The 27063-nt window shown below is 40.2% G+C and overlaps 2 protein-coding genes across 2 annotated transcripts; one reads left to right on the top strand and one right to left on the bottom strand.

Moving 5' to 3' along the window:
- Window positions 1-1790: 1790 nt before the first annotated feature.
- LOC139375982 (uncharacterized) lies at window positions 1791-11943 on the bottom strand. Its single transcript, XM_071117986.1, has 5 exons — window positions 11675-11943; window positions 6441-6607; window positions 5440-5541; window positions 5190-5342; window positions 1791-5089 (listed from the first exon to the last, which is right to left on the bottom strand). The coding sequence occupies exons 1-5, from the start codon at window positions 11802-11804 to the stop codon at window positions 4769-4771; spliced, it is 873 nt and encodes a 290-aa protein (XP_070974087.1). The 5' UTR covers window positions 11805-11943; the 3' UTR covers window positions 1791-4768.
- Window positions 11944-12079: 136 nt separating this feature from the next.
- LOC139375981 (uncharacterized) lies at window positions 12080-21805 on the top strand. Its single transcript, XM_071117985.1, has 7 exons — window positions 12080-12317; window positions 12674-12818; window positions 13200-13295; window positions 15405-15549; window positions 20678-20823; window positions 21003-21142; window positions 21488-21805. The coding sequence occupies exons 1-7, from the start codon at window positions 12218-12220 to the stop codon at window positions 21640-21642; spliced, it is 927 nt and encodes a 308-aa protein (XP_070974086.1). The 5' UTR covers window positions 12080-12217; the 3' UTR covers window positions 21643-21805.
- Window positions 21806-27063: the final 5258 nt, after the last annotated feature.

Raw genomic sequence — 27063 nt, 5'->3', positions numbered from 1 at the left:
GTTTGATTTCACAGAAGTGTGATTGACTTGGAGTTACATTGTGTTGATTGTGTTCCCTTTATTTTTTTGAGCAGTGTATATATTTTTAATGAACCTTTAACTAGGCAAGTCAGTTAAGAACAAATTCTTATTCTCAATGATGGCCTAAGAAGAGTGGGGGTGATAACCCTGGTGTCCTGGCTAAATTCCCAAGCTGTCCCTCATACCATCACGGTCACCTAATCATCCCCAGTTTACAATTGACTCATTCATCCCCCTCCTCTCCCCTGTAACTATTCCCCAGGTCGTTGCTGTAAATGACAACGTGTTCTCAGTCAACTTACCTGGTAAAATAATGAATAAATAAAATTAAATAAATGGAACAGTGGGTTAACTGCCTTGTACAGGAGAAGAACGACAGATGTTTACCTTGTCAGCTCAGGGATTCAATCTAGCAACCTTTTGGTTACTAGCCCAACGCTCTAACCACTAGGCTACCTGCCGCCCCAACCATATTAACATGGTATCACCGAAAGTTCTATGAAGGGTACATTCTTATGCATTTGTTTTCCTGCTATTTTCAGTGTTCATTCCACTCACTGTGAAATTTCACGAGGAAGGGTGATTGGGAGCCGGGGAGATTCTCTGCTGGAACATTGATGACTTTCTACCATGAGGATATGAGGGGTTAGGTCATGCTTGTGCACCACCCAGACAAGGCAATAGTCACAGAGGTGGACGAGTTAGTAGTAAGTCACTTACAGAAAGTCGGCTTCTCGTACCATCAGCGACATATACTGTGACTAATATGTCAGTGAAGGTGAGGTGACATTCAACGGGTAGACTCCATCTTTAGAAATAGGGCATACAATTAATAAGATGCATGCTGTTCTATGACAGCATGATTGGAAGCCATTTCAAAAGGCAGAATTACTAAATAAATCATTTCGCCAACCTTCATCCAAAAAAACTTTAATCTCTATTCTCCATTCTTTGACAGCTTATCATTACCGTCATAAACAGGTCATAAAGTGGCCATTGAGGGGAAAAATGTATAGCTATATAAATGATTGAGGCCTTCTATCAGACCCCCCCATATTATATTTATACCGCAATTCATCTGACACTTACAGTAAATGTTAAATTAAGGTTAAATAAACAAATGTAGTCAGTAGCAGAAGCTACGACAAAACAATGAGCCAGATGTTTCACCGGATGTAAATATCTGAAGTAATCAGTTGGAATTTCCACTTACCACCAAATATGGTGATAAGAACAAGCCCAGTGGCCGGCAGTGTGAGAAGATGGATTTTGGCCCACATTCTGCAAATTTTCTCATCAATTAAAAATGTTCTGTTTCCAAAACTAGAATCTCTTACAAACAGAGTGGACTATGTTTTGTAGACTTTGCCCTTTCCCAAAGTAAAAAAAAAATGGCGTTGTTAAAAGAAGTGCAAGCACTAATTGAGCCATTGCACACACGCACTTAAGAGTAGGCGTTTCCTAATGGAAATATGCAAATACATGCTGGGACGCACCAATAGGATCTCGCTAGCTTGGGCTTGTTCTGCCCACTATGATTAATTTGCTCCCATTGGAAATGAGTATATTTTGGGTTAGTTAAACATTTTTTGGCTGAAGCGTGGGTGTCATTAAACAATAATATGACATAAATGTTATGAGACTTTACCCCAGGGGCAGTAAGACAAGCCAATATCAAACCACAAACCCCTTGAGCTCATGGACGAAAGAAAACACTGACTGACATTACATTTTTGAGAACTAGGAGATAACTAGTAAAGCCAGGGAGCTGAGAAGATCGAAGTTGCATTTTTATTTTATGTACAAAGAAAGGTGTGTGGAATACCAAATCCACTAACGGATGTACAAAAGCAAACTATTTGAAATGCAGCACATTATGTAAAGTAATCAGATAACTTTTAGAATGTGTTAGACCTTGTTTCCCCCACCAAAATCCATAGACAAACATTTGTGTAAACAGTTATGCAACTGTATGCAATTATAGAATGACAAGAGAGATAAAACAGGTTCTGGGGAGGGCAGTGTATTCCCAGGTGAATCAGATACATGGCCTAATCAGCTAAACAAGATAACATGTGAAAGTATGAGTGTTTCACTTTCATATCAAAGCCACTCAAGACTATATCACAGACCAAAACCACATGTCCTAAAATATTATAGCCTTATCACTGCATTCTCCATTTTTGAGATCTCTCTTATATTGGAGTGGAAACCGACAAGACCACACAATGAACGTATAAATCAGAGGTTCTACAAATGGGTTCCGCGGAGATATTGCAGGGGTTCCACAGCCAGATCTCAAAATGTATTAAAAAAACAGTTAACAGATTTTGGCCAAGAAATCCATAGAACAAGTTTAGAGAGTGTAATACAATGTAATATTATTAATCTACAATTTATACTCTTAACCCTCGGTAACATGGACATGGAAGGATCACGGGGATATTGGTAGCCACAGTACTCCACCAAGGAGGGAATCAGACAGAAGACCTGACCTGGGTACTGGATGTGGAAATGCACCACATACAAGCAGTGGTGTAAAGCACTTAAGTAAAAATACTTTAAAGTACTACTTAAGTAGTTTTTGGGGGTATCTGTACTATATTACTTATATTTGACAACTTTTACTTCACTACATTCCTAAAGAAAATAATTTACTTTTTACTCTATACTTTTTCCGTTACACCCAAAAGTATTACATTTTGAATGCTTAGCAAGACAGAACATCTTTCCAATTCACACACAACCTGCTATACATGTTAAAATTAATGGGAAAAGTGCATTGTCTGAAAATAATTTATATATTCAAGCAACAGACCTATAAATCATGAAACAAGTTACGTGTTTTAATGTAGGCTTTTTTTATGGAGCCCAAGGAACACTCTCAAGAAGAAACCCAGTCAGCACCCCCAGCCACCAGGGGTGAGGCAGACTGCTGACCAATCCCCAAAAACATGGCCGACTGCATCACAACAGGAAAAGAGTATCAACATGAAAAGGGTCGTCAGTAGCTTTTATAGACACAGTCACAAACCATGCCCATTTCTACAATTTATCTTCTTAAAATTTGATTTTCAACCTAACCTTATGCCTAACACTAACTTTAAACCAAAAAGCTAATTTTGTAGCTAATTTTGACTTTGTGGCTGTGGAACCTGACTCAGTGACAGTGGAACCTGACTCAGTGACTGTGGAACAGGACCTTGGGACAATAGAAACTAGTGGAAACCAATGAGAAGGGCTAATAATTTTCATGGCTAGACGGTCAGGAAAAACTATGGGCCCAAGTTATAGATAGGGTGAAGAGATTTTCCTGTTAAAGTCAGGAAAAACTCCTGGCTCTAAACAACAATTATTCAATGATGGGAAGTGGTCATAATCAGCTAACTGCGCAGTAACAGTGACATGAAATACGACAAAATTAGGATAATGTATGCACTTTAAGTTATTTAGCTTGACTATCAAATAGAAACAAATATGTACTAAGATAACATAAATTCCAAAGATGGACTAACCAGCCATAATCTCCCCATTGCATCCAGTGAAATACCCACCTCCTGCATCGAGAGAACAGCTAATCAGTGGTAAGACTACAGGTTAATAATAGAAGCACACCTTATATAACAGCCATGGAGAGGATTTACAGAAAACAACAGCACCCCATTAAACACAGCATCCATCCACACATACACAGGTAATAACCAAACATCCATACCAGCAGCTTAGAGAAACCTTATTTTACAGCATCAGCATCTTCAGAGTATGATCATGTATGAGATGTAGATGACAGTTGGGCGTTACCTGGAGAAGGTCTGAGAGGCCATTATGGGCTGAAGTATAGCCAGGGCTGGGACAGTACAAATTCAAACACACCTTTGTTTCATCACAAAACCGGAGAGCAACAGCTGTCTGGTGAAGTCCACAAAGCATGTGGTATTAAATGACCTACAGCAGGTCAAGCAGGTTAATGTTTCCGACATTTTTGGACTAGTAAACAACTATTGATTTAGAACCACAGAGTGTTATCACAAGTCACAAAGAAAACAGGAGCTGCCTCCACTATTCCAGCACCATTTCAACATCATCAAATAATATATGCTTTCCGTTACACCCAAAAGTATTACATTCTGAATGTTTAGTAAGACAGAACATTTTTCCAATTCACACATAACTAATCCTTGGTCATCCTTACTGATCTAGCAGACTCACTAAACACAAATGCTTCCTTTGTAAATTATGTCTCGAGTGTTAGAGTGTGCACCTGGCTATCCATAAATAAATAAAAAGAACAAGAAAATGGTGCTGTCTGGTTTGCTTAATATAAGGAATTTTAAATGATTTATACTTTTACTTTCGATACTTAAATATATTTTAGCAGTCATTTACTTTTGATACTTAAGTATATTTAAAACCAAATACTTTTAGACTTTTACTGAAGTAGTTTTTTATTGGGTGACTTTCATTTTCTATTAAGGCATCTTTACTTTTACTCAAGTATGACAATTGGGTAATTTTTCCACCACTGCATACAGGATTATCACCCAAATGTATTTTTATTTTATTACAATTAATATTAAAATGGTACAAGTATGCTGGCAGGCTTGGGTTACCACAAAACCCAGCTCTCAAAAATAAAATATTCTGGGAAAAAAACAAAAAAAACAGACTCAACACATATATATACACACACACACTGCCATCCTCCGGCACCCTAGGCTCCCTGCCTACAAGCAATCTCACTCCACACTCAGTTTGGCAAACATGGTTCTTCGCATGTGTTCTGTAAATCTGCATGCTGTCCTACACTGTCGGTGAAAGGTTGCGATGCTCCCTGGGTTGGTAGGGTGGCCATGTCCTCCTCAGCCTTTCTCTTCCTTGGGGAAAGGGTCAGTGTGAGATCTTTATCCTGTGGGACAAGTCCTTTCATTTCCTGCAATAGGCTTTGCAGATGTGAAGACAGGCCAGCCATATACTGTTCATCTTGAAGATGATAGGTGAGGTCTGTGATTTCTTTTAGATAGCCTGCACATTGCTTCTGCAACATCTTCAAGTTCTTCTTAGAGGACCTCTTTGGGATAAAGAACATGGGTTTATCACAGAGTAATTTATTTAAAAAAAAATGTATATCATTCTTAGGTAGGACAGCTTGCATATACATACACACATACCTCACCAACAAGTGCGTGTGAGCTATGCTCAGAGAGAGAGGGGAACCTGACACAGTAGACAACCTCTGCCTTCACAGAGCTTGGTTTTTCACTTAGAGCTGCCTTCAGATCTTTTGAGGCCTCCTTTTTAGAGCGCACAGTACTCTCCTCAATCTAGACAGGAAATAACATGCTTGTTAAATGTGTACTGTTATGTACAGCATTAGACGGTCAGCTACAGGGCTAAACCATGATAGTTCTTCATATTTACCTTAAAACCAGGAAAGCGGATAATGTGGGCGATGTTTATTAAAGCCTTGCAGTCCACCTTCTTTGTATTTTGTTTCCGTCTCTTTAAGGCATGGTCTTCAAGCTATGGAAGGTGGCAAAACATTTAATAATAATTGATTGGACTTATATAGCAATTTGAGACAACTGAAGCACTTTACTGTGTAGGGGGAACTCACCTCATCCACCAATTTATACGTAACTGCCAAAATAAAGGAAACACCAAGTTTCTTAATAGGGCATTGGGCCACCAGAGCCGCTTCAATGCGCCTTGGCATAGATTCTACAAGTGTATTTGGAGGGAGGCAACATCATTTGGTGGTGGTGAAAAACGGTGTCTCAGGCACCGCTCCAGAATCTCCCATAAATGTTCAATTGGGTTGAGATCTGGTGACAGAGACAGCCCCTATACCTCTTTGAGACCCCTCTTTCAAAGTTGCAGATCTCTTTTTCTAATCATGCTAGCCAAAATAATGGGCAACTGGGTATTTATTATACATGATCTTAAGCATGATGGGATGATAATTACTTAATTAACTCACAAACCACATCTGTGTGGAAGCAACTACATTCAATATACTTATTATCCCTCATTTACTCGTGTTTCCTTTTATTTGGCAGTTACCTGTATCTCACCCACTACCATTTTGAGCCAGACTGCTCACCACACATTAGCTATCATGGTGGAGAGACGAGGAGTGATATATATATATATATATATATATATGCCAATTACAAGAATGATAATGGAATGAGGCCTGGTTGGGAATTGGATTTTAGCCAGAGGCTACTCTTGCAATAAGTGCCATGGGATCTTTCTTTAGTGACCACATAGGGTCAGGAAACCCATTTAACGTCCAATCTTCTATTTCATTGAGTTACAGTCTATTGTTAGTTAGCCTAGTACACTTCAACATTATTGAAATTAAATTAATGTTGCAAAAGTGTATGGTAGAAATGACAGCAATCCGACTTTGAACTTACCGCCTTCTTGTTCATTTTAGCAGCATGTTTCTCTTTAGCTTTTACTTGTCGGTCTTTCCCCTGATGGCATTCATATGTGCTTGTGCCCACAACCTGAAATGGAACTCCATTGAATGGGTGACTTTTTACCTCCCAGCTGATCTTCTTTCCTTCCAAAGGGTGTGCATCTGTCGAAGGACAAGAAACGGATATATTACTATTGGGAAACTAACGTAGGGCGGCAGGTAACCTAGCAGTTAAGCACGTTGGGCCAGTAACCGAAAGGTTGCTGGTTCGACGCCCCGAGCCGACTAGGTGAAAAATATGTGGATGTGCCCTTGAACAAGGCACTTAACCCTAATTGCTCCTGTAAGCCGCTCTGGATAAAAGCGTCTGCTAAATGCAAAAAATAAATAAAGTAGCAACGTTTCTCTATCCAAGAACTCCTCTGTGCTTGGAATATAATCCCATATGCTAGCAACTATTAAAAATATTGTCTGTTCCAGCTGGCTGGCTGAGTGTTATTAGATAGGTAATGTTTGGTGTGACACAGATCATTTGACCAACCTTAACGTGTTGACACTTCCTGACTCAGACAACCAATGTCTTCTAAACGTCCATGTCTAGCTGCAGGGGGTTTGTATGAATTTAGAAAATGATCGGGAGTCTGCAACAGCTCAATACAATGGAGGTGACAAAGAGGCATTTTTTTAGGTTGTATGTAGCTTGATGATAGCAATCTAAACTCCATACCTGGTGACTATCTAGCATATTTTCTCATTATTAAACTTGAAAAGCTGGTGAATGGCTGCTTCCTTGGATCCTGAGAGGTGCAGCGGTCTAAGGCTAGAGGCGTCACTACAGACCTGGGTTTGATCGCGGGCTATATCACAACCGGACATGATTGGGAGTCCCATAAGGCAGCGCACAATTGGCCCAGCATCATCCAGGTTAGGAGAGGGTTTGGCCGGGGTAGGCAGTCATTGTAAATAATAATTTGTTCTTAACTGACTTGCCTAGTTAAATAAAAAGGACTTAAAAGGAGATTCACCATATCAACAGCTCCTGTAAGGCTAGTCCTTGATCATGACTCTCAGTTCCATTACATTACAGATAATTCATTGGATGAAGGTGTCTTCTATACAAGGGAGTTTTGTTAAGAGCACGCCGCTCAATCTGAACATTAACATATCACTTCCAGTACAGTTTTGGAAGCATAAGGACCTTATCTTACATATCATTGATAAGGTTTGGTTTAGCATTCCCATACGGCCATATCTCCATGTTTCAGCGCATGTTTACGGAAAACAGACAGAAGACGAGGCGACCACCTATTCTAATTACAGTGCCTTGCAAAAGTATTCATCCCCCTTAGCGGTTTTCCTATTTTGTTGCATTACAACCTATAATTTAAATTGATTTTTATTCAGATTTCATGTAATGGACATACACAAAATAGTCCAAATTGATTTAGTGAAATGAAGAATTTACTATAAAATAAAAAGCTGAAAAGTGGTGTGCGCATATGTATGCACCCCATTTGCTATGAAACCCCTAAATAAGATCTGGTGCAACCAATTACCTTCAGAAGTGACACAATATGTTAAATAAAGTCCACCTGTGTGCAATCTAAGTGTCACATGATCTGTCACATGATCTCAGTTTATATACACCTGTTCTGATAGGCCCCAGAGTCTGCAACACCACCATGAAGACCAAGGAGCTCTACAAACAGGTCAGGGATAAAGTTGTGGAGAAGTAAATATCAGGGTTGGGGTTATAAAAAAGTATCTAAAACTTTGAACATCCCACAGAGCACCATTAAATCTATTATTTAAAAAAATTAAGAATATGGCACCACAACAAAACTGCTAATAGAGGGCCACCCACCAACCAAAACTCACGGACCAGGCAAGGAGGGCATTAATCAGAGAGGCACCAAAGAGCCAAAGATAACCCTGAAGGAGCTGCAAAGCTCCACAGCGAAGATTGGAGTATCTGTCCATAGGACTATTTTAAGCTGTACACTCCACAGACCTGGGCTATATGGAAGAGTGGCCAGAAAAGCCATTAATTAAAGAAAATATGCAAACATGTTTGGTGTTTGCCAAAAGGCATGTGGAAGACTCCCCAAACATATGGAAGAAGGTACTCTGGTCAGATGAGACTAAAATTAAGCTTTTTGGCCATCAAGGAAAACTGTCAGGCACAAACCCAACACCTCATCACCCTGAGAACATAATCCCATGGTGGTGGCAGCATCATGCTGTGGGGATGTTTTTCCATCGGCAGGGACTAGGACACTGGTCAGGAATGATGGTTGCCGCTAAATACAGGGAAATTCTTGAGGGAAACCTGTTTCAGTCTTCCAGAGATTTGAGACTGGGACGGAGGTTCACCTTCCAGCAGGACAATGACCCTAAGCATACTGCTAAAGCAACACTTGAGTGGTTTAAGGGGAAACATTTAAATGTCTTGGAATGGCCTAGTTATGGAATGGCCTAGCCCAGATCTCAATCCAATTGAGAATGTGTGGTATGTCTTAGATTGCTGTACACCAGCGGAACCCATCCAACTTGAAGGAGCTGGAGCAGTTTCGCCTTAAAGAACGGGCAAAAATCTGTGGCTAGATGTGCCAAGCTTATAGCGACATACCCCAAGAGACTTGCAGCTGTAATTGCGGCAAAAGTTAGGGGGGGGGGGGTGAATACTTTCACAAGCCACTAGCTATCTAACATGCTCTAAACACGTGTGTAAGCGTAACTCGAAGTTTAGAGGAAGTGTAGTTTTGTCAACTAAAGGCACCCATAGCTGTACGGATCTGTGCAAAACTGCTACAGTAAGTATAGATTTTTTTATTTGAAGGATTCTTTCTCGCTGATGAAAGAGGCCATATGTTTTGAAAGCTGTATCGCAAGTGATGATTATTGCCGTTTTCTAACAAAAAAAACTAACAAGTATGTCTTTGTGGCTGTGGTAACTAGTGACAACCTCTAGCCCATTATCAAATGGACATAGCTAGAAGGCATCGCGCTTTTGTCAAATTAACTTAAAGTTGAAATGTTTAGCATTTTAGTTTACCCTTTTCTGAGCCTAATTCTCCTAACCTAGGAGCCAGTCTAGTCATGACCATTAATCAGTTTTGCCAGGTCCAACTAAAATTTCCTGCCCAATGACCCCTGAAAACCTTCCCACAAGGCCTGAGAATTAGCCCCTCCCCCAAAAAAAAATTGCAGCATTGCAGTGTTGCCACATTTATCCATGAGACCCTTTTGCCATAACATTATTGAGCGAAATAAGGAATATCGACAATTTAACCACGTAGGCAATGAAGGAAAATGTTGTTTTCCACCAGAAAAAAAATATTGCAAGTTTAAGAATGTCACAAGGAACTTCCCTTATTAAACTCCCCAGATAAGTTGACATCCCATTGATGAAAAATTAACTTGTTTTGACTGCCATGATTAAACCATAAGGTCCTAGGACATGGTAGATGGACAATATACCACAGCTAAGGGTACATTCCTTGGAAATAGCCCTTAGCCATGGTATATTGGTCATATACCACTAATCCCTGAGGAGCCTTATTGCTATTATAAACGGGTTAACAATTTAATTAGAATTGTAAAAATATGTTTAAATGGTCATTCCCATAGTACACCGTCTGATACGCCATGGCTTTCAACCAATATGAATTCAGGGCTCAAACCCAGTTTCTAATTGTAAATAAGTCTAGTTTGTGCATGCGCATAACTATAGATAAATCCTATGGGAAAGTGAGTGATAACTTGGACAGAGGGTCTCAATCTCTGTGCAGGAAACACTTGTAAGAACTTCAAAAAAACAATGTTAGGCAATTTTCTGGCAATTGTGCCTTCATTATGTGCCAGATGTTAAGACTACAATCTTTTATAAATGGCCTCTTTGCGAGATTGACTTGTTATTTCAATAGGCATAGGCTAATTACTAAAATATGGGGTTATAATTGCAATTCAACTTTGACATGGTTTACTGAGCTAGATGCAGATGTCCTTCCAGGGGCTATAGGCTCTCATTTCAGGGAAAAGTCCACAATGAAACTGACATTAAATGTGGACAGATATATTCGCGATAGAGCTGTAACCATGATCACAATTGATAACTTCCAATTTAATTAACTAAACATGGCCATAAATAATTGCATAACACAAGGCTACAACAACAAAAACGGAGTTATAGGCTATTAATTCTGTTTGCCAGCTCCGGCTAGGCTACACAAGTGACAAATGGATTTGCAATGACTCCAGTGATTTCAACATATTTATTGTACTGTATCAAATGGTAGGCTACAGTAGCCGAATGGCATTGCAATTAATAGCCTCCAACAGATCCAAATGTAGCCTATCATTCTCAACATTCAAGGTCATTTTCATTGGACTTTTCTCCCATAACAGAAGCACGTGAGGGAGTTCGATAATATCACATTTCCACTCGCGCAGCGCTCCAGACCCTGGAACTGAACATGACTAAACCCTTCGTTTGATATGGTTAACCATGAGAAAAGTCGACATTTGAATGTAGTTTACTTTAAACCACATTTTTTAGTGAATTTATCTAAAGAGCTTTGTCGCTGTTATAGTTTTATGGAAAAAGTGTCATTGTGGAGACATTCTTAGCCTACCAACTGGTAAAAAAAAAAAAAGTAAGTTGTGTTGATGTGCAGCACTCTCAGTTGCAGCACTCTCAAAGCGCGCGCGCGCACCCCCCCCCTCTCTCTCTCTCTCTCTCTCTCTCTCTCTCTCTCTCTCTCTCTGGCTATCAGCCTGCACATTGCCTGATAGTCAGCAGCAGCTAGTTACAAATAGATAGCTAAATAAGATGCCGCGGTGCCAATTAGAAGTAGGCCAAAAGACCCGCCACCAATACATTTATCCGCGACATCGTTTTCAAAGTAGCCAAATTTGGCAAAAGAAGCGGGGACATGGCAACCCTGGTTACAATCTGCTAGCTAGCGTTAGCTCATTTTAAGATGTGGAGGAAGAGGCAGTCCTTTACTAAATAACCAGACAAAAAGCTACAGACCTAGTTTGCTAGCTATTCCCACAGCATGTCTACATCGTTATTTGTTACTGTATACCCCAGTGGTCTACCTACACCAGCTCAGCATGGCCACAGTGTACTAACTAGCTAACGTTAAACCATCTTGATAACGTTAGCCACTTCGCCCCGGGAGTAAGTAGCCTAGTACATCAGACGGTGATAGGCAACTAGCTTACCCTTTCGCCCAAAACGTTTGTCTTTGCGCAATATTATGTATTTCAACGACGTTGTCTCTTCTTGTTTTGCTATTTCTTTAGTTATTTGGTCTTCACTATCAAACTCGCTTATTTGCAATGTTGCTGCCATTTTGAAAATGACGGGGCTATCACTGCCTCATCTGATTGGTTGGATGATGGTGCTTCCTACTTTGCAACTACTTGGCCGAATAAAGCAAGTCAGCGTGTTCTTTGATTTGATAACACCAAAAATGTTAACTCATATTATTTGGGGATTTATCATTTGACACATGGACAGTGAAAATAAGACAACCATTCCAGTTGAGTCTTTTGTTTTTGTATATGCTTCTCCTGCACAGCAGGTGGTGCTATGCCTATTGTTGACAGTGGACATGCAGCAGGCAAGAAATTCCCGAAGAAGATTGTTTACACTCCTTATATTGTTACCCAACCAAACACCACCCAGTGTGGACTTTCAAGATCATCTATCGACTAGACTAGCCAGTTATCTAGATACACTGTAGCTGGTGTAGTTAAACAATAATGGAAGTTGGAAGCCTTCCTCGTATTGTGGTCATTGCACTGTCTGTGCTGATCTACATTTCTGCTTTAGCAATTAATGCTATGGCAGGCGCTGGAAAGGGTGAGTCTCATGTAACTTAACTAACGCTAACTCATGTGAACGCAGTGTTGTGTAACTTGCTATGTTTTAACTGTGTAGCGCTTCCTATATGGCTTTTCATACTAAACTGTAGGACAGGAAATAACATTTTATTGGCAGCACAGCTGCACATTATTCTATTCTTAAGTAGAAGCATTAAAAGTTTCTAGCTTTGTGTTTAGCAGGGGACATGCAGAAGCCACCCTATTACACAAAGTCAATGACAACCTTGTCCTCAGGGGAGGAAGTCTGGTGCTTGAGACTACATAACTGACTGATGCAACACTAGTTTCCCTAACAGTTTTGCTGTACTTGTTTTGCAATCTCCTCTCTCCTAGGACCATTCCATTCGAGTACAGGGAACATTTCCAAGAAGTATGAAACCGACATAACTCCGGCCGGATGGACCTTTTCTATCTGGGGGCTCATCTACACCTGGTTGTCTCTCATGCTCATCTATGTCATCTCCTTCCTCTACAGAAGGTACAGACACAATTATTCACCCTACCTATATCAGTCAATCAGTCAATAGCTCAACCATGCAGCCATCTATCTTTTAAGCTACTATTCTATAGTATTCTATTATTTTAGGACCCCATCCTTCTGCTGTAGTATCAACACGTAGACAGTGAAATGCAGTAATTAATGTATTAGATGTATAGTTATGTAGGTATTACAGCACAACCGGCCGTCATTGGGAGTCCCATAGGGCGGTGCATAATTGGCCCAGCGCCATCATTGTTGATAAGAATTTGTTCTTAACTTACTTGTCTAGTTAAATAAAGGTTACATTTTAAATAAAACATTTTTAAAACCTACAGTAGAATGTTTGTTCTGATGCCAACTTTATTTTCAATTCCTCAGGAGCTGGACCCTCTCTGTGCTGCCGTACGGTTTCTATGTGTCCTGGATAGTCAACATGGCCTTCAACATGATCTGGCTTGTCCTATGGGTTCAAGAGTGCGTAACAGTCTTTTAACACCTAAACTAATGAGTTCCTGTTGCCTGACTAACCTGTTTTAAGTAGATGGGTGGAAGCAAAATACCGCATCTCCACTTCCACCATGGCTAGACCAGCCCTGCGCCAATGTTCGCGTGATCATTTTGCCTATCTCCACCAGGCGCAATCATTACATGTAGGTTAAAATATCAAAATCAATATTTATTTCCAGGCAGGTTGAAACATGCATGTTGCTAGCTCGTTTGTTTTGGGAGATTAACATTGGGTTGTTTAACCTGACATGCATATGGTCCTCTTTATAGTTGGTTAAAAAGGACCCAGATTCATACAAAATTATGTTTCTCTACTCAGACGATTAATCAACAGATAAAAAGGGAAACTTAGTTTGTTTTTTTTATCTCTGATGAATCACTCCTCGTTTGTCTTTGTCATCCACGTGGGTTTGTATCTTCCTGATAACCAATAAGGAGGGCATTTGCAGCCCGTCGAGTATCTTAAATAGAACCAAGTTATATTTACCGCCTTGCTACGCTACACAGACACTGACGCGTGATTAGTTTGGTTGAAATTATTGAATAACATCTGTGTAAATTTATTTTGCAATGCTCGCACACGTAATGTGGACGGTGTGGTCAAGGTGTTACTATAACCATACCACACCTACCCACACTGTGGGCCCCTGCCAGTCTGTAGAGAACATTGAGAGAAGTTGAACCACATAGGCCTAGCATTCCCCCCCCCTTAACTTCTTTACTTTACAATTAAAATAGAAATGCATAATGTATGAATACAATGTTACGACACAAGGTTCATATAATTGGACCCATTGAGATTCATTGTATTTCTGTGGGTCTCTATCATGCTGTGATTAAAAACCAGGCCTATAGATTGTAGGACAGGAATTCTGTATACCTCTGGCCCTTTGGACACTGTGTTAACTAAGCTCCAGACGAGCTTCAATGCCATACAACTCTCCTTCCGTGGCCTCCAACTGCTCTTAAAGGCAAGTAAAACTAAATGCATGCTCTTCAACCGATCGCTGCGCACCTTCCCGCCCGTCCAGCATCACTACTCTGGACGGTTCTGACTGAGAATATGTGGACAACTGCAAATACCTAGGTGTCTGGTTAGACTGTAAACTATCCTTCCAGACTCACATTAAGCATCTCCAATCCAAAATTAAATCTAGAATCGGCTTCCTATTTCGCAACATAGCATCCTTCACTCATGCTGCCAAACATACCCTCGTAAAACTGACTATCCTACCGAGCCTCGACTTTGGCGATGTCATTTACAAAATAGCTTCCGACACTCTACTCAACAAATTGGATGCAGTCTATCACAGTGGCATCCATTTTGTCACCAAAATCCCATATACTACCCACCACTGCGACCTGTATGCTCTCGTTGGCTGGCCCTCGCTTCATACTCGAAGCCAAAACGACTGGCTCCAGGTCATCTACAAGTCTCTGCTAGGTAAAGCCCCGCCTTATCTCAGCTCACTGGTCACCCAGCAGCACACGCTCCTGCAGGTATATCTCACTAGTCACCCCCAAAGCCAATTCTTACTTTGGCCGCCTTACCTTCCAGTTCTCTGCTGCCAATGACTGGAACGAACTGCAAAAATCACTGAAGCTGGAGACTCCTATCTGCCTCACTAGCTTTAAGCACCAGCTTGTCCAACTACCGCATCCCCATACTGTATTTATTTATTTATCTTGCTCCTTTGCACCCCAGTATCTCTACTTGCACATTCATCTTCTGCACATCTACCATTCCAGTGTTTAATTGCTATATTGTAATTACTTTGCCACCATGGCATAATTATTGCCTTACCTCCCTTATCCTATATAATTTGCACATACTGTATATAGACTTTTCTACTGTATTATTGACTGTTTGTTTATTCCATGTGGAACTCTGTATGTGTCTAACTACTTTGCTTTATCTTGGCCAGGTCACAGTTGTAAATGAGAACTTGTTCTCAGCTAGCTGACCTGGTGTTTTGAGCAGACTATTTATTTATTTATTATTATTTTTTCTTCACCAAGGTAACTTGTGGATCAATGAAGTCTTTTTTTTTTGTTGTTGTTTACTGTTCCGCACAGGCAGATGACTGCTGCGTTGATTATACTGGGGATCATTGCTGTCACCAACTACTCTATGATATTTTTCTCCTGCTATGGGCTGAGTGTTTACGGAGCCTGGCTCAGCCAGAACCAACCTAGTGATCTTTGGTGCATCCGGGTGCTGGTGAGTTTAATTTGAGGCTTAATTGAGTTAGTTGTTAGACTCACACCGTCCTCATGATTGTAGCATGGTCACAGATGTGCTTTAGCCAACTCAAGTCGGAGTATTGTTTTTCATAGAATTCACTTATCCCATTTAGTTTTATGGCAACACTTACAGTTGTTAGGTTCTAAATAACAGGGTAAAAACAGACAGATAAAAGCTAAAACCAAGTTAATTCACCCAGACAGCTGAACACACAAAGACATGTTCCCACCAGCGTGTGTGCATGTACAGTTGAAGTCGGACGTTTACATACACTTAGGTTGGAGTCATTAAAACTTGTTTTGCAACCACTCCAAAAATGTCTTGTTAACAAACTATAGTTTTGGCAAGTTTGTTAGGACATCTACTTTGTGCATGATACAAGTCATTTTGCCAACAATTGTTTACAGACAGATTATTTCACTTATAATTCATTATCACAATTCCAGTGCGTCAGAAGTTTACATACAATAAGTTGACTGCCTTTAAACAGCTTGGAATATTCCATAAAATGATAGGCTAACTGACATAATTTGAGTCAATTGGAGGTGTACCTGTGGATGTATTTCAAGGCCTACCTTCAAACTCAGTGCCTCTGCTTGACGACATGGGAAAATCAAAAGAAATCAGCCAAGACCTCAGGAAAAAAAACATTGGAGACCACATGTCTGGTTCATCCTTAGGAGCAATTTCCAAATGCCTGAAGTTACCACGTTCATCTGTACAAACAATAGTACGCAAGTATAAACACCATGGGACCACGCAGCTGTCATACCGCTCAGGAAGGAGATGCGTTCTGTCTCCTAGAGATGAACGTACTTTGGTGCGAAAAGTGCAAATCAATCCCAGAACAACAGCAAAGGTCCTTGTGAAGATGCTGGAGGAAACAGGTACAAAAGTATCTATATCCACAGTAAAACAAGTCCTATATCGACATAACCTGAAAGGCCACTCAGCAAGGAAGAAGCCAGCGCTCCAAAACCGGCATAAAATTGCCAGACTACAGTTTGCAACTGCACATGGAGACAAAGATCGTACTTTTTGGAGAAATGTCCTCTGGTCTGATGAAACAAAAATAGAACTGTTTGGCCATAATGACCATCGTTATGTTTGGAGGAAAAAGGGGGAGGCTTGCAAGCCGAGAACACCATCCCAACCGTGAAGCACGAGGGTGGCAGTATCATGTGGGGGTGCTTTGCTGTAGGAGGGACTGGTGCATTTCACAAAATTGATGGCGTCATGAGGCAGGAAAATTGTGGATATATTGAAGCAACATCTCAATACATCAGTCAGGAAGTTAAAGCTTGGATGCAAATGGGTCTTCCCAATGGACAATGACCCCTTGCATTCTTAAAAAATGGTGGCAAAATGGCTTAAGGACAACAAAGTCAAGGTATTGGAGTGGCCATCACAAAGCCCTGACCTCAATCCCATAGACAATTTGTGGGCAGAACTTAAAAAGCGTGTGCGAGCAAGGAGGCCTACAAACCTGACTCGGCTACACCAGCTCTGTCAGGAGGAATGGGCCAAAATTCACCCAAATTAGTGTGAAGCTTGTGGATAGTTACCTGAAACATTTGACCCAAGTTTAAATTGTTTAAGGTCAAATGCTAATTGAGTGTGCAAACTGACCCACTGGGAATGTGAAAGAAATAAAAGCTGAAATCATTCTAATATTATTTTGACATTTTCACATTCTTAAAATAAAGTGGTGATCCTAATTGACCTAAAACAGATTTTTTTTTTTGTAGGATTAAATGTCACGAATTGTGAAACTGAGTTTAAATATATTTGGCTAAGGTGTATGGAATATTCCAGACTTCAACTGTATTTACAGAGGGGAGAACAAGTATTTGAGACACTGCCGATTTTGCATGTTTTCCTACTTACAAAGCATGGATTTTTGTTTTAGATTCCGTCTCTCGCAGTTGAAGTGTACCTATGATAAAAATTACAGACCTCTACATGCTTTGTAAGTAGGAAACACTGCCAATTTTGCAGGTTATCAAATACTTGTTCTCCCCACTATGTATCCACCCACTCCAATTTGTGTTAAGTCTCCTCCTTCCCTCTAATGACCATGTCATTAACTTCTTGCCTAGCAATAAAGATGTAAGTGATGCGGGTAATAAACTGTTCCTTCTCCCTTAATGTGACTTGACCTCAGCCCCCATTCCTCACTAATCCATAGTTCTCCACCCTTATCAGTGACCGCAACCATATACATTCCTCCTACAGATAACCATTAACTTCTGGTGTAGAAATCAGACTGTGGCCCTCCTCCTTTCCATAGGATACCTGATGATTAACAATATTTCAAGTTTAGAAGTCAGAACTCATCACAGTGCCTTCAAAGTATTCACACTCCTTGACTTTTTCTACATTTTGTCATGGTACAGCCTGAAACTTAAAATGGATTAAATTGAGATTTGTCACTGGCCTACACACTACCATAATGTAATAGTGGAATTATATTTTCAGAAATTATTACAAATTAATTAAAAATGAAAAGCTAAAATGAGTCATTACGTATTCAAACCCTTTGTTATGGCAAGCCTAATTTAAGTTCAGGAGTACAACTTTGCTTAACAAGTCACATAATAAATAGCAAGACTCGCTGTGTGCAGTAATAGTGTTTATCTTTTTTTTTTTTTTATTGACTACCTCATCCATGTACCCCACACATACGGTATAATTATCTGTAAGGTCGAGCAAGGGATTTCAAACAGATTCAACCACAAAGACCAAGGAGGTTTTCCAATGCCTCGCAAAAAAGGGCACCTATTGGTAGTGCGTTCCCCCCCCAAAAAATCAAGGCAGACATTGAACGTCCCTTTGAGTATGGGAAAGTTATTAATTACACTTTGGATGGTATCTCACAACACCTAGTCACTACAAAGATACAGGTGTCCTTCCTAACTCAATTGCCGGAGAGGAAGGAAACCACTCAGGGATTTCACCATGATGCCAATGGTGACTTTAAAACAGTTACAGAGTTTAATGACTGTGTTAGGACAACTGAGAATGGATCAACAATATTGTAGTTACATCACAATACTAACCTAATTGACAGAGTGAAAAGAAGGAAGCCTTTACAGAATAAACATATTCCAAAACATGCATCCTATTTGCAACACAGTGCCATCCGTTTTGTCACTAAAGCACCTTATACCACCCACCACTGCGACTTGTATGCTCTAGTCGGCTGGCCCTCGCTACATATTCGTCGCCAGACCCACTGGCTCCAGGTCATCTACAAGTCCATGCTAGGTAAAGCTCCGCCTTATCTCAGTTCACTGGTTACGATGGCAACACCCATCCGTAGCACGCGCTCCAGCAGGTGTATCTCACTGATCATCCCTAAAGCCAACACCTCATTTGGCCGCCTTTCGTTCCAGTTCTCTGCTGCCTGTGATTGGAACGAATTGCAAAAATCGCTGAAGTTGGAGACTTTTATCTCCCTCACAAACTTCAAACATCTGGTATCTGAGCATCTAAACGATCGCTGCAGCTGTACATAGTCTATTGGTAAATAGCCCACCCATTTTCACCTACCTCATCCCCATACTGTTTTGATTTATTTATTTTTCTGCTCTTTTGCACACCAATATCTCTACCTTTACATAACCATCTGATCATTTATCACTCCAGTGTTAATCTGCATAATTGTAATTTATTTGCCTACCTTCTCATGCCTTTTGCACACAATGTGTATATATAGACTCCCCTTTTTTCTACTGTGTTATTGACTTGTTAATTGTTTACTCCATGTGTAACTCTGTGTTGTCTGTTCACACTGCTATGCCTTATCTTGGCCAGGTCGCAGTTGCAAATGAGAACTTGTTCTCAACTAGCCTACCTGGTTAAATAAAGGTAAAATAAAAAAAACAAGGCACTAAAGTAATGCTGCAAAAAATGTGGCAAAGCAATTCACTTTTTGTTCTGAAAACAAAGTGTTAATTTTGGAGCAAATCCAATTCAACACATTACATGTTATGTCTATGCTTGTAATTGTTGTCAGGATAAAAAGCAAACGGATTGGAATCCTGGAATCCTGGTTCAGTCTGCTTTCCACCAGACACTGGGAGATCTTTCAATAACAATAACCTAAAACAAGGCCGGAGTTGATTACCAAGAATGTTCCTGTTTGGCTGAGTTAGAATTATTTATTTTTTTACCCCTTTTTCTCCCCAATTTTGTGGTATCCAATTGTTGTAGTAGCTACTATCTTGTCTCATCGCTACAACTCCTGTACGGGCTTGGGAGAGACGAAGGTTGAAAATCATGCGTCCTCCGATACACAACCCAACCAAGCCGCACTGCTTCTTAACACAGCGCGCATCCAACCCGGAAGCCAGCCGCACCAGGAGGAAACACCGTGCACCTGGCCACCTTGGTTAGCGCACACTGCGCCCAGCCCGCCACAGGAGTCGCTGGTGCGCGATGAGACAAGGACACCCCTACCGACCAAGCCCTCCCTAACCCGCGCGACGCTAGGCCAATTGTGCGTCGCCCCACAGACCTCCCGGTCGCAGCCGGTTACAACCGAGCCTGGGCGCGAACCCAGGGACTCTGATGGCACTCTGATGGCGCTGCAGTACAGCGCCCTTAACCACTGCGCCACCCGGGAGGCCCCTGAGTTAGATTTTCAAGCGGATTAATTATGGAAATACCTGAAAATACCAATTTGACAGATGTTGCACAACCCAGGTGTGGAAAGCTCACAACTGTAATCACTGCCAAAGATGACTCTAACTTGTATTGACCCAGGTGTGAGATTTCATTTTCAATACATTTTTAAAAACACGTCTTTACTTTGGCATTATGTGGTATTGTGTGTAGTAGGTTGAGGAAAAAGAAAACAATTTTGTATTCAGGCTGTAACGCAACAAAATGTGGAATAAGTCCAGGGGTATAAATACTTTCATACCCCTTGAGATTAGTTTCATAAAGCACATACAACTCTGGCCATCCTACTGCATTTTACTTTACATAATCATTCTATTGTAATGTTTTAGGTAATCCACTTTTTCAGTTGCTCTATCCCTTCCTCTGTCCTCTTATGAGTAATTCTACAGTCTTATACAAGTAACCTTTTAAATCTTAGGTGCTGAATGGCATTGCCCTGTATGCCACATGGACAACCATCGCCACTCTGATCAACTTCACCCTGGTGTTGGACCTCTCTGGAGTGGCAAATAGCACTGCAGCCACCGTGTCTCTCTGTATCCTACTGGTGGAGGTGATCGGATGGTAAGCACAGTTTTTAACAACGTCTGTCTTATGAGAATCAGGCTCATCGTCTTTTGATTACATTTTTGGGCATGTGATGCATATGTTTTATTTGTTAATTATATAGACGTTACCAATGTAAATTCACACTCAGCACACAGCCACACACTTTCAATGGTATCATAATGTGTTTATTGTAGGTTTGGTATTGAGAACTTCCTGCTGGATCAGCATGTGAGGTACATCCTGACTATTTACCCTGTGGTGATCTTTGCTCTGGTTGGGAATGTGTTCAAGCACTATGACCCTGCAGCACCAAGCGCAAACGCTATCTTCATGGGTGAGTAGGCCTCATCTCTCAGACTAGAGATCTATTACCAAGTAAAATTTCAACCCTTGTTTCCTAAACCTGAAAACATATTGTAGATCTGAAAGGATTGGATGTGTGTAAGCAATAGCTCCACGAGTCATGTGATAGGCTAAATGGCGTTCCCACCATATTGCTTAGACCCAACAGATTCTTTCAGATCTACAAGAAATGTCTAGCTTCGTTTTGGACTGGGCTCAATTCTCTTCATGTGAAACACTTAAACGTTTTAGAACCTCCCTCGCTATTCTCCGTAAATCATATTAGAAACTAATATACATGTTAAAGATAAATAGGATCATCTTCTATCACTTCCAGTTTGTCTCTTGGTGGTTTCCTGTGTGCTCCTGGTGGTGCGAGTCGCCTTGGTGTTCAGGAGAAATCGGAACCAGCCCCTGTACGCTGGCATGAGCCTGGAGGCTCTGATCTCGCCCAGCAGCCTGAACAAGAAGCAGAATAAGATATTAATGTAGAAGACTGGTACACACCACAATACCATCTTTTCACAAAGTGTCAAACCGTAATAATCTATAACATAACACATTGCCTATATTAAACCATACACATTCATTATTCAGTTTGGACAAGAAACAGATGAAGATATTCATGTAGAAGACTGGTACACACCACAATACCATCTTTTCACAAAGTGTCAAACCGTAATAATCTATAACATAACACATTGCCTATATTAAACCATACACATTCATTATTCAGTTTGGACAAGAAACAGATGAAGATATTCATGTAGAAGACTGGTACACACCACAATACCATCTTTTCACAAAGTGTCAAACCGTAATAATCTATAACATAACACATTGCCTATATTAAACCATACACATTCATTATTCAGTTTGGACAAGAAACAGATGAAGATATTCATGTAGAAGACTGGTACACACCACAATACTATCTTTTCACAAAGTGTCAAACCGTAATAATCTATAACATAACACATTGCCTATATTAAACCATACACATTCATTATTCAGTTTGGACAAGAAACAGATGAAGATATTCATGTAGAAGACTGGTAGTCTTCTACATAGTACGATCTGTAAACGATACGAAGTGTCAAAGCCTATGCTTCCCATAAAACATATAATCCTGTATTACGCACACTGTATTAAAAAAACGGTTCATCCAATCATAACATTCCACTACACTGTAATGCATAACACTTTCTATGTTTATAATACATGTAATAAGAGATATTTGTACACTAATCAATGCACTGAATAATCATACAATTCAAGTGTAAGTAACACTTTTTTTTTTTTTCTACTTGATTCTTACTCTTTTGTATTGATCTGATACATAAACATATTTTGCCTATCCTGTATTGACAATGCTATTTTCACTTGATGAAACTATTAGTCTAAACACTGAGTTTGAGTAGAAAGATGGAATGCTATTATAAAATGGGATGTTAATGTTTTATTATATGGTTGATGTGGGGCTAGGACATTTTTTTCCCCCTATGATTACATACTGTTTAAGTCAGAAGTTTACATACACCTTAGCCAAATACATTTAAACTTATTTTTTCACAATTTCTGATATTTAATCCTAGTGAAAATTCCTTGTTTTAGGTCAGTTAGGATCACCACTTTATTTTAAGAATGTGAAATGTCAGAATAATAGTAGTGATTTATTTCAGCTTTTATTTCTTTCATTACATTGGGTCAGAAGTTTACATACATTCAATTAGTATTTGTTAGCATTGCCTTTAAATTGTTTAACTTGGGTCAAACGTGTCGGGTAGCCTTCCACAAGCTTCCCACAATAAGTTGGGTGAATTTTGGCCCAGTCCTCCTGACAGAGCTGGTGTAACTGAGTCAAGTTTGTAGGCCTCCTTGCTTGCACACAATTCTTTTCAGTTCTGCCCACAAATGGTCTATGGGATTGAGGTCAGGGCTTTGTGATGGCCACTCTAATACCTTGACTTTGTTGTCCTTAAGCCATTTTGCCACAACTTTGGAAGTATGCTTGGGGTCATTGTCCATTTGGAAGACCCATTTGCGACCAAGCTTTAACTTCTTGACTGATGACTTGAGATTTCGCTTCAATATATCCACAATTTTCCATCCTAATGCCATCTATTTTGTGAAGTGCACCAGTCCCTCCTGCAGTGAAGCACCCCCACAACATGATGCCACACCCATGCTTCACGGTTGGAATGGTGTTATTCGGCTTGCAAGACTCCCCCTTTTTCCTCCAAACATGACAATGGTCATTATGGCCAAACAGTTGTATTTTTGTTTCATCAGACGAGAGGACATTTCTCCAAAAAGCAAGATCTTTGTCCCCATGTGCAGTTGCAAACTGTAGTCTGGCAATTGTATGCCGGTTTTGGAGCACTGGCTTCTTCCTTGCTGAGTGGCCTTTCAGGTTATGTCGATATAGGACTCGTTCTACTGTGGATATAGATACTTTTGTACCTGTTTCCTCCAGCATCTTCACAAGGTCCTTTGCTGTTCTGGGATTGATTTGCACTTTTCGCACCAAAGTACGTTCATCTCTAGGAGACAGAACGAGTCTCCTTCCTGAGCAGTATGACCGCTGCGTGGTCCCATGGTGTTTATACTTGCGTACTATTGTTTGTACAGATGAAGCGTTTGGAAATTGCTCCCAAGGATGAAACAGACTTGTGGAGGTCTACAATATTTTTTTCTGAGTGTTTGGCTGATTTCTTTTGATTTTCTCATGATGTCAAGCAAAGAGGCAATGAGTTTAAGGTAGACTTGTTAAATACATCCACAGGTACACCTCCAATTGACTCAAATGATGTCAATTAGCCTATCAGAAGCTTCTAAAGCCATTACATCATCTGGCATTTTCCAAGCTATTTAAAGGCACAGTCAACTTAGTGTATGTAAACTTCTGGTCCACTGGAATTGTGATACAGTGAAATATTCTGTCTGTAAACAATTGTTAGAAAAATTACTTGTGTCATGCACAAGGCAGATGTCCTAACTGACTTGCCAAAACTATAGTTTGTTAACTTCTTATGGCTGCAGGGGCAGTATTGAGTACATTGGATGAAAGGTGCCCAGAGAAACGGCCTGTTCCTCAGTTCCAGTTGCCAATATATGCATATTAGTATTGGATAGAAAACACTGAAGTTTCTAAAACTGTTTGAATGATGTCTGTGAGTATAACAGAACTCATATGGCAGGCAGAAACCTGAGAAAAAATCCAAACGGGAAGTGAGAAATCTGAGGTTGGTCGATTTTCAACCCGGCCCCTATTGAATTCACAGTGGGATATGAATGAAGTTGCACTTCCTAGGGCTTCCACTAGATGTCAACCGTCTTTATAAACTTGAATGAGGCTTCTACTGTGTTGTGGAGCTGAATGAGCCAGGTGTCTGGCAGAGAGCCACGGGCTGGTCATGCGCAATTCACATGATAGCGACCTGCGTTCCATAGCTTCTCTGCACACAAAGGAATTTATTGAAGATTTATGATAACAACACCCTAAAGATTGATTTTACACTTAGTTTGAAAAGTTTATTCGACCTGTAATATAACTTTTTGAAGTTTTTGTCCGACGTTCGGATGGACCTGTACGAGCGTTTGGATTTGTATACCTAAGCCCTAACAAAAGGAGCTACTTGGTCATAAATAATGGACATTATCGAACAAATCAAGCATTTATTGTGGAACTAGGATTCATGGGAGTGCATTCTGATGAAGATCATCAAACGTAAGGGAATATTTATAATCTGATTTCTGTTGACTCCAACATCGCGGATAATTTTATTTATTTTCTGAGTGCTGTCTCAGATTATTGCATGGTTTGCTTTTTCCGTAAAGTTTTTTTGAAATCTGACACAGCGGTTGCATTAAGGAGAGGTATATCTATAATTCCAAGTGTATAACTTGTATTTTTCATCTACATTTATGATGAGTATTTCTGTTGAATTGATGTGGCTATGCAAAATCACTGGATGTTTTTGGAACTAGTGAACGTAACGTGCCAATGTAAACTCGGATTGTTTTTATAGAAATATGAACTTACAAAACATACATGTATTGTGTAACATGAAGTCCTATGAGTGTCATCTGATGAAGATCATCAAAGGTTAGTGATTAATTTTATCTCTATTTGTGCTTTTTGTGACTCCTCTCTTTGGCTGGAAAAATGGCTGGGTTTTTCTGTGAGTTGGTGGTCACCTAACATAATCGTTTGTGATGCTTTCGCTGTAAAGGCTATTTGAAATCGGACACTGGTGGGATTAACAACAAGATTACCTTTAAAAACGGTATAAGATACATGTATGTTTGAGGAATTTTAATTATGAGATTTCTGTTTTGAATTTGGCGCCCTGCACTTTCACTGGCTGTTGTCATAGCTGTTTAAAGGCACAGTCAACTTAGTGTATGTAAACTTATGGTCCACTGGAATTGTGATACAGTGAATAATAAGTGAAATAATCTGTCTGTAAACAATTGTTGGAAAAATGTCATGCACAAAGTAGATGTCCTAACCGACTTGCCAAAACTATAGTTTGTTAACAAGGAATTTGTGGAGTGGTTGAAAAACTAGTTTTAATGATTGTATGTAAACTTACGACTTCAACTATACATCTTTATCAGATAATGACACAGGGCTCGTTTGAATGGTGAGGCTGAAACAACCGACTCCAGACAAAAGTCGAAGAGAGTAGTCGGTGAGAGGTGCATCTCCGACAGTTGAAAGTCAGACACTGATGTGGTTTTCCAACAGCAAGGCTCAGTGCAACATGGCAGTGTTGCAGTTGTTTATTCAAGTTTTTCTTTGTAATGTCGAGAAACACTTCAACCCCCATATCACACACTGACATACTAAAATACAGTGCCTTGCGAAAGTATTCGGCCCCCTTGAACTTTGCGACCTTTTGCCACATTTCAGGCTTCAAACATAAAGATATAAAACTGTATTTTTTTGTGAAGAATCAACAACAAGTGGGACACAATCATGAAGTGGAACGACATTTATTGGATATTTCAAACTTTTTTAACAAATCAAAAACTGAAAAATTGGGCGTGCAAAATTATTCAGCCCCCTTAAGTTAATACTTTGTAGCGCCACCTTTTGCTGCGATTACAGCTGTAAGTCGCTTGGGGTATGTCTCTATCAGTTTTGCACATCGAGAGACTGAAATTTTTTCCCATTCCTCCTTGCAAAACAGCTCGAGCTCAGTGAGGTTGGATGGAGAGCATTTGTGAACAGCAGTTTTCAGTTCTTTCCACAGATTCTCGATTGGATTCAGGTCTGGACTTTGACTTGGCCATTCTAACACCTGGATATGTTTATTTTTGAACCATTCCATTGTAGATTTTGCTTTATGTTTTGGATCATTGTCTTGTTGGAAGACAAATCTCCGTCCCAGTCTCAGGTCTTTTGCAGACTCCATCAGGTTTTCTTCCAGAATGGTCCTGTATTTGGCTCCATCCATCTTCCCATCAATTTGAACCATCTTCCCTGTCCCTGCTGAAGAAAAGCAGGCCCAAACCATGATGCTGCCACCACCATGTTTGACAGTGGGGATGGTGTGTTCAGCTGTGTTGCTTTTACGCCAAACATAACGTTTTGCATTGTTGCCAAAAAGTTCAATTTTGGTTTCATCTGACCAGAGCACCTTCTTCCACATGTTTGGTGTGTCTCCCAGGTGGCTTGTGGCAAACTTTAAACAACACTTTTTATGGATATCTTTAAGAAATGGCTTTCTTCTTGCCACTCTTCCATAAAGGCCAGATTTGTGCAATATACGACTGATTGTTGTCCTATGGACAGAGTCTCCCACCTCAGCTGTAGATCTCTGCAGTTCATCCAGAGTGATCATGGGCCTCTTGGCTGCATCTCTGATCAGTCTTCTCCTTATATGAGCTGAAAGTTTAGAGGGA

The sequence above is a fragment of the Oncorhynchus clarkii genome, chromosome 20 (assembly GCF_045791955.1).
Source record: "Oncorhynchus clarkii lewisi isolate Uvic-CL-2024 chromosome 20, UVic_Ocla_1.0, whole genome shotgun sequence".
Lineage (NCBI taxonomy): Eukaryota > Metazoa > Chordata > Actinopteri > Salmoniformes > Salmonidae > Oncorhynchus > Oncorhynchus clarkii.
This window is presented reverse-complemented; position numbering and strand designations above follow the sequence as displayed.

Excerpts from the sequence above, each read along its gene's own strand:
- LOC139375982 (XM_071117986.1), bottom strand. The coding sequence starts at position 11,804 with ATGGCAGCAACATTGCAAATAAGCGAGTTTGATAGTGAAGACCAAATA. Across the intron at positions 6,608-11,674 it reads CAAACGTTTTGGGCGAAAGG|ATGCACACCCTTTGGAAGGA; the intron begins GTAAGCTAGTTG and ends GTCCTTCGACAG. Across the intron at positions 5,090-5,189 it reads CACACGCACTTGTTGGTGAG|AGGTCCTCTAAGAAGAACTT; the intron begins GTATGTGTGTAT and ends TTTATCCCAAAG.
- LOC139375981 (XM_071117985.1), top strand. The coding sequence starts at position 12,218 with ATGGAAGTTGGAAGCCTTCCTCGTATTGTGGTCATTGCACTGTCTGTG. Across the intron at positions 12,819-13,199 it reads ATCTCCTTCCTCTACAGAAG|GAGCTGGACCCTCTCTGTGC; the intron begins GTACAGACACAA and ends TCAATTCCTCAG. Across the intron at positions 15,550-20,677 it reads TTTGGTGCATCCGGGTGCTG|GTGCTGAATGGCATTGCCCT; the intron begins GTGAGTTTAATT and ends TTTAAATCTTAG.